This window comes from Manis pentadactyla, chromosome 2 (assembly GCF_030020395.1).
Source record: "Manis pentadactyla isolate mManPen7 chromosome 2, mManPen7.hap1, whole genome shotgun sequence".
NCBI lineage: Eukaryota > Metazoa > Chordata > Mammalia > Pholidota > Manidae > Manis > Manis pentadactyla.
The window spans coordinates 3,342,736-3,351,031 of NC_080020.1; the positions used below are offsets into that span (position 1 = coordinate 3,342,736).

At 44.5% G+C, this 8,296-nt stretch overlaps 1 protein-coding gene across 1 annotated transcript in view; it reads left to right on the forward strand.

Moving 5' to 3' along the window:
- The window catches only part of SMAD9 (SMAD family member 9), a 50,212-nt gene extending 42,198 nt beyond the window's left edge, over positions 1–8,014 (forward strand). Inside the window, exons 6-7 of the mRNA XM_057489540.1 lie at positions 165–421; positions 4,648–8,014. Coding sequence (XP_057345523.1) covers positions 165–421; positions 4,648–4,791 — 401 coding nt within the window. The 3' untranslated portion in view covers positions 4,792–8,014. The remainder of the gene's footprint in view (positions 1–164; positions 422–4,647) is intronic.
- Positions 8,015–8,296: the final 282 nt, after the last annotated feature.

Below are 8,296 nucleotides of genomic sequence, written 5' to 3' on the forward strand. Positions count from 1 at the left end.
CCAGTTAACATTTGGGTCACACATCCATGACCGGTGATATTAAAATTAAGCTCACCGTTCACAGTCCCGTCTCATGAGGTTCCAGATGTCCATAACAAGGCCCTGGTGTTGATCCTGCCCTAAATGCAGTGCTGGTGTTCAAGGGCTTTGTTTTTGCCTCGTAGGCGTGCATTTATACTATGTTGGGGGAGAGGTCTACGCCGAGTGCGTCAGCGACAGCAGCATCTTTGTGCAGAGCCGGAACTGCAACTATCAGCACGGCTTCCACCCAGCCACCGTCTGCAAGATCCCCAGTGGGTGCAGCCTCAAGATCTTCAACAACCAGCTGTTTGCACAGCTTCTGGCTCAGTCAGTTCACCATGGGTTCGAAGTGGTGTATGAGCTGACTAAGATGTGCACTATCCGGATGAGCTTCGTAAAGGTGAGGAGTGCTTGCTTTCAGATTGTAAGATGGAGATGAGAAATAAAACACAAAGCTTTGGCCGAGGAGGCAGTTCGGCGGCCCATCCAAGCAGACAACAATTTGGGGGGGAACTACGGAGTTGCTTTTAGGAAGAGCTCCTCTGTGAGTATGAACTGTCTTGTTTAGTAAATATAGGAAAATTCTCAAGTATATTACTTTTGGAGGAAAAACAGATTAGTTACTGACCTATTTTATTGCAGAAGATAAAAGGTTGACATTGATAATTTTATAGCACTTAACACTACAGAGATTTTTCCATCCCTCAAATTTCTGATCACTGTTGTCACTCAGTAACTGTTGGTGAATTGACCTGAATTAAATAAGACACTCTCCTAATGCTTAGAAAACAAACAGGCAAACAAAGGAGGAACTATTTATAAACAAGCTACAAAGTGGACAGTACTGGCTCTAATACAAGATAGTATAGAGTGAGTGCTATAATCAAAGCACAAATAAATTGGAGTAGAAACTTAATGGTGGATATGATTAATCCTGAGAGAGTAGTAGGTGTTTTGTGTATGAATAGTTGTTGAATGTCTCAAGTTAGATCTTATTAAAATTGGTGTGGCTTTGGAGAATACAGGGTTTATATAGTGGGAAGGAACGACTGGATTTGCACAGCGAACCTAGAGGCCTCAGTTTCATCATTTGCTACTTCATCTCTTGCAAAGCACTTGCAAATAATTCTAGTATTTCAGAAACTGACCATGTTTATCAGACTCTGGGTGTATGTGGCCCAGTTTGCACAGCGTCACATGTCCAGCCAAGGAATCTCTCTCTTGTTTCAGGTGTTTTCAAAGTAAAATTTATTAATCCTTTCAATTACCTTGAAAGAAATAATTGTCCTGTTTTTCTGTACTCTAATTATGTGTTTTTTATATTTATACTTTTATTAATTATTTTAAAAATAAGAATCAAGAATATTAGTTTCCAATTTAAAAAATTATCTTCTTGAAACCATTTCTTTCATGAAGACAAAGCAGTTTTATTCACATTTACTGTTAAACTTTAGAAGCATCTTTATATTGTAAAGCAATTAGCAAATACCTCTGAATCTTTTCATTGTGATGCTTTAGAGCCCGCACGGGGCATTAAATTGCCATTAATGCACAATCATTTGAATCACAGTTGTTTTTCCCAGGTCTGTGCTTTTAAAATTAGGATTGAAATGTCAATATCTGAGAGGTGGTTATTCACGGTAATACAAGGTGCATAAGTATCTAGTTTCCCTAAGATCAACTAGATGTATTTCTCAGATATGCAACATTTAAATTCGTAAAGATACACAGTTCACAGAGAAAACCTGTTATTAATACTGCAGACACTTTTTAAAAAGTAAATCCTTAGCAAAGGTAACTATAGATGATCAGAAGAAATTTTGAAAGGTCTCATCACAAGGGAAAAAAATTTGTGTGAGTTGATGGATGTCAACTAACCTGAATGTGGTCACTTCACAACATATGCACATATCACATTTTTATGTTGTGTACTTGAAGCTACTACAGTGTTAAAGGTCAGCTATATCTCAATAAAACTGGGGGGAAAGGCTTAGGGCAAATAAAAATAATGTAAATTATTCATAATTTCATACTGCTATGTTATTGAAAGTATAATATTTTGGGTATTTTGGACTAAATAAGGTACATTATTAGAATTTTTAAAAATAGAAGAAATTATAGAGGACTAAACACTGGTGACTACTAGGAGTGATAAACTAGGTGATTTTAAGGTCCCTCTCAGTTCTGATTTTTACAGATTATAGGACTCATTCATTCAACAAATGTTTATTGAGCGCCTACCAAGTGCCCAGCCAGGGGCCATTCCAGGCCTTGGCATACAGCAGTGAGCACTCAAAGGTCTGCCCACATGGAACCACTCTTTTAGTGGGGAGACACAAACAATAAACAGCAGCCATAATAAAGAAGTTGAATAGAAGGAGAGCATAGACCAGGGTTGGGGAATTGGAGTGCTGGGAGATGGGGCAGGCTGCAGGTTTTACAAAGGCGGTCAGGGGAGGCCTCTTTGGAGAGGTGGTGCATCAGGGAACCCCTGAAGGATATGGTAGGGTTGGTCATGGGGTATCTGGGGAAGAGCAGGCAGCACAGAGGGAAGGCTGAGCCCTACAGCAAGAGCCTGCCTGGACATTTTGGGAGCAAGGAGCCAGTGACTGGGGCATAATGAGTGTGTGGGGGGTGATCAGAGCAGTAAGAGGGAGCCAGATGGGTGCCCCTAAGCCACTGAGGGGCGTTGGCTCTTACTCTAAAGAGATGGGAAGCCACTGCAGAGATCTGAGCAGAAGGTTTTCATGATCTGACCTGAGTTTTTAAAGGACCGCTCTGGCTGATGTGTGGAGAACATTTTACACAGGCAAGGTTGGAGGTAGGGAGACGGCTAGGAGGCTGTCGCAGTGCTCGATGGGAGGTGGATGGCCGCCCGCACCAGGAGGGTTCCTGCAGCAGTCGGGAGAGGGGAAGGTCTGATCATAGAGGCGGGCTCGGTGCGGGTATGAGAGAGGACTTAGATTACCTCCCTTCAGCCAAGATGGAGCCCATGCGGGCAGGCCAGGTTTGGATATAAGACTGAGAGTCGAGTTTTACTGAGGATAACTGAAGCGTCTGTCACGCATCCCAGGGCAGGTGCTGAGTAGACAGGTGTACAAGTCTGGACATGGGGGGAGAGGGCTGGCGACGTACACTGGGAATGGGCAGTGTATATGGACGGTGTTTAACTCCTTGGCTCTGGACGGTCACTGACAGTTTGGGTTTAAACAGGGAAGCTAAGGGCGCTAGGACGCAGCGCTGGGGCACTTCAGGGTTAAAGGAGAAGAGAAGCAGCCAGGAAAGAACCCTGAGAAACAGTAACCAGCACAGGCAAAGCCGAGGGAGGGAGGTGCTTGTGCGCCAGAAGAAGCAAGTGCCCTGGGGTGGAGGGGATGGACTGAACCATGCTGCCCGGGCACCCTGAAGACTGAGGCTGATGGCTAGTTTGGGCAGCAAAAGGCCTTTTGTGACCCCGACAGGAACAGTTTGTTGAAGGCTCAGGTGAGGTGCTGATCAGAATGGATGTGAGGGAATAATGGGAGGAGAGGGGCTGAGAGGCTGGCATGGCGAGTCTGCCGAGGGTTTTGGCCTGGAAGGGGGTCGCAGACACAGGGCGGCCGCTGTTGGGGTCACCAGGGCCAAGGGGAGACGTCAGCCTGCTCGTGTGTTGCCGGCATGGCTGAAGCAGGAGACTGCGGGGGGACCGGGGAGATGGGCTGGCCGGGAAGGCGAGGGGGTCCTGCGCAGACCCCCGGGTGGCCTGGCCTGCCTGGAAACACAGGTGATCCAGGCGCCAGACAGAAAGGCCAGGCGTGTGGGTGCGGGCGCTGTGCCGGCTCTGTGACGGCCCCGGTTCCCCCAGTACCGTGAGGAAGGCTGTCTGCCGGCGGCTGAGGGGGTGTCAGTGGAAGAGCAGCAGGGCTGACGCGGTCACTTGGGGTGCAGGGGGCCGAGAAAGCCAAGGACCGGAGGCTATGGTACCACTGCCCGATGGCGTCAGAGGTCCACCTGGGCCACGTGCTCACGAGTGTGAAGTGCCATCAGGCAGCAGGGTTGTGTTGAGACCCAGTTTTTAAAAAACCCACAGAGAATCACTGTTCCCAGTAACAAAACTTATTTGCTTCACCGGGGTTTCTCTTCATTTTTAAAATGCCTTGTCATTGAAGTATAACATGCAGAGAAAAGAAAACATACACACATTTATTCCTTATGTTCACTTTCTCTCCTGTAAATGGAAGTGAATGGGAAAGTGCCGGAAGTGAGCCGGAGAGAGGGGACATGGGTGTTGTTCAGGAACCCCGAATCATCAAGCGCCCCCTCAATTCCCTTCACAGCTTTCAGACCCCATTACTGGTCTGTGATGAGCAACCTTTTGTGCAAAGAAACACTGTCCTCTGCATTAGTGGGGTGAACATATGGGCAAGATTCTTCTCTAGGGAGAGGAACGGGTTTTATTTGCCGTGTCCCCGATGTGCCTGGAGCCCAGGCCGCCCCCAGGGCCACGTGTTCAGCTGTGAACCCAGAGGGAACCCGGGGGTTTGGACCCACGCAGGGGCCTGGTGCACGCGGGCGTCGGGCCGGCAGAGGGCGGAGGCCGCCTGTGAGTCCGGCACACTCACCCTTGGCTCCGTTCTTGCTTTTCAGGGCTGGGGAGCCGAGTACCATCGCCAGGATGTGACGAGCACGCCCTGCTGGATTGAGGTCCACCTTCACGGACCCCTGCAGTGGTTGGACAAAGTTCTGACTCAGATGGGCTCTCCGCACAACCCCATTTCGTCAGTGTCTTAACAGCCCCGTGTTCCTCGACATTCCCACGGAGTAGATGCGATTGCAGGCAGTGGCTTATATCCTTGCAGATGTGCAACTAACGGAAGTTTCTAAGTACATGTGTAAATACATATAATACATTCAATTCATATTTTTATCCCCGATTGTTTTGTGCTCTCTAGTTAACCTGAAGTCGGTACGATGTGTCAGGAGGGCGGGTTGTTGGCACCTATGGTGTATCAAGAAGCAGCGGCTTTGGTGGGAGGAAATAGAATGAAAGTCAACTCCTGTTCAGCGGTGCTCGGAGGGTGCTGTCAGAGTGCAGGGTGGCCTCGGGCAGCAACGTCACCATAAGGCGTGTGTGGCCTACCAGAAAAACACTAGAACTGCTTGTAAGGATCAGGTACTAGCTGCACTAGCACAAATAACACTTTCAGACAAAACAAAGCAAGGAAGTCTGTGTGACTTAAATAATCTCACTTCTAGAGCTACTGGCAAGGAAAAAAAGTCAAGCTTATAAAGCCAGTTGTGTAAGATAGGTCACACACCCTTCACTTCTGAAGCTGAAACGCCTACTGCTGGACTGATGGGCTGGTGCTCACTGTACATTTTAGACACATTTATACTGTGATTGGAAAAGAAGGAGACTGTGACGCTGACGGTCATGTCGCTCCTCATCTACGATGGCACAAAGAGGAACGAATGAGTCTGAAATATGGGAAAACAAATATGGAAAACAACATGAAATGAGCTATATTCCCAAAAGACAAAATAAGACCGGAGATGCCGGCTTTCCAGGTGGGGAATCAGGCCCCTCGGCCCTGGTTCTTTGTGCCAGGCAGCCGTGGAGACCTGGGCATGCAGAGTGAGCTGTGTGAGCACGTGTGCGAGTCCTGTGTGCGGGAGAAGCAGGTGAAATAAGAGGGCTGTCAAAGCACACCGTGTGTACTCACCCCTCCTCACATCCCTGCATTCAAGTCTCCTGCCACATTTCCCCTACACGCTGGCAGATAGTGACTGTGTGGGGACACTAAGGCAGCGGTGAAGCCCTTGAGGACATCTGGACACACTGCTGGGATCAGATTACTTCTTATGTAGCTTAGTGTCTCTGTTGATTGAATTATCTACTAGTCCAATCTGGTAGCCTCATACCCAGAAAATAACTTCCCAAATAAATTAGTGATTTCATACTTCTGTAATTTCTGAGGAACAGTGGTACTGAGTAATAGGGACATATAAAAAATTATGCACAGTATTGAACACCTTATTTACCGTTCTTATTTACTGTTGGATAGTAAGGAGAGGAAAATAAATGTCTAGGTACCTTCACATATATATGTGTGTATATATATATATATAATTCCCACCCACTGAACACTGCATTGCTTGGGATAGCATTTCCTAGCCTCTTAAAAATGTAATTTATGAAGGTAATTATGCTTGGAACAGACGGTACTTCAGTAATCCAAGAGGTTTTTCTCTGTTTATACGTTCTAGTTCAAGTCTTTGTAGTGCACATAGTAGTTGTGTCCATTAAATTGTATTCAGAGTAGAAATGATCATATGAAAAAGGCACATGCGTGAACTGCTGTCACCTCTTGTAATGACTAGTGTGACCTAATAGGGCCTTTCTTATATACAATAGAAACTATTACGTTCTACATTAAAATGGTGGTTGTTGAGTGTTTAGACAATCCCACAGTTTATTGTTCATCACGTCTGTGTTGTGCACCTGTACGTGCCAGGGGACTGTGGCATCTAGTGCGAGCAAGAGGCAGTCCCAGCTGGACATGAGAGGCTATCAAATCTGTTTGCTTCATGTTTCAGGACAAAACAAAATACGTGATCTTTCTTTCACTTGAACAAAAATGGAACTGGTTTTTAAATTCTCTTTTTTGAAGCTTGTTTCCCTTCTCTTCTGAGCAGTCAGGTAATGGATGAAGACTGCGTTGGAAATGCAACTTCTCTGTGTCTCAAAGTTGCTCATTTTCTCCCCTTCATTCCCTGTTTTCCGGTAATTTCCCATCTCCCCTTTTCTTGGAACAGGCATTCATATGGTGAGTCTTGTTCATACAAGTACTGCTCCATGGAGGAGCACCAAGTATATGTGGGTTTTGCTCCAGAGATTACACAGCTTTCTTGATCTCTCCACAAGCAGTCTAACACATCCCCTGGTAATTTAATACCTTTACACAATTAATTGGAACATTAAACGATGTTTAAAAAGAAACAAAACCATGGATTTGCATGCAGCTTTGGGAAACTAGGACGTAAGAGTCCAGGGTACCTGAATTATCTCTTTGAAACATAAATGATTAAAGTGGTCCATATGCATTTTCACCAGTCACATCTCACCAAAAGCCTTGGTTGGGATAGAGTGAAATTCAGAGACTACTTCAGTCATTGTGACGTAGTCACACTCCAATCAGCCTTTTTAAATTTTTGCTGGCAAGTATTGTCAGAAGTTGTAATGCAGTATGGATTTCAGACTTTTCCTAGATGTTCATGTAGCATTCATTCCCTGAGGTAGACAATCCTAAAATAGGCAGTAGAGTTCTTTATAGGATAATGAGCAACGTGGACGTGCTAAGCCCTTAAATGCATCAGCAATGCCAAACGTGTCTCAGGTTGCCATGGAAAAGGAGTGCAATAGAGAATAAAAACATTTTGGCCTGCTCACCAGACCCAGACTTTTATTGTGTTGTTCAAGCCTGGTTTTTTCATCCTGTTAAAAAATTGAGATGTGGAAAGTCTTAGATGGTATTTTATTATCTGCCCCAGTGATTTGGAATATAGAGATGTCACTTTCTCAACACATTTCCTTTGTGTGCTTTTTTTGTTTTTTTACACTCAATATAAATCAGGAAAAGTTGGGCAGCAGCCTAACATTTAGAAATCTCCCTTCTCATTGTCCTCTGAGAAACTGAATACCCCCAAAATGACAACAAAAGCATTTTATAAATATCACCTGCTAGACTTTAAGTGCCTCTTCACCTTGAATGTGCCCTGATTATTTGGTATATATATTCAACAAATAAAGCATTGCAAATTTTGTCTAGCCCTGTCTAGCAGCTCAACTGTGTGACAAGATTAGGTGATCCTGGCATATGTAAATCCAAATTAATGTAAAATGAACCAACAAAAAAAGAAACAATTTCTGTTTAAGTAGTGCTTCTGATGATTATCCTTCAAATGCACACTTCTGTTATGTGTTTGTTTATAATAAAGAATACTGTATCTGTCATTTTGACTCATTTTTCCCTACAGGCCTCATAGGATTGACTGCATATGGGTCTTTTTGATGATCTTAAACCATCCTATTTTGAAAACGGGAATGTTTCTAAATTCCAACACGCTTCAGAGAAATTAGGCAAATGGTTTTGAATTAAACATTTTGGAATAACTGGCATTAAATAAAGGATTTGAAGATAATTTTTCAGTAATTTTAGAATATACATAGAAGCTTTTATAGATAGTAGCAAAAATTAAGTGATACCGAAGTATATAGGAAAGAATGAATAATTTT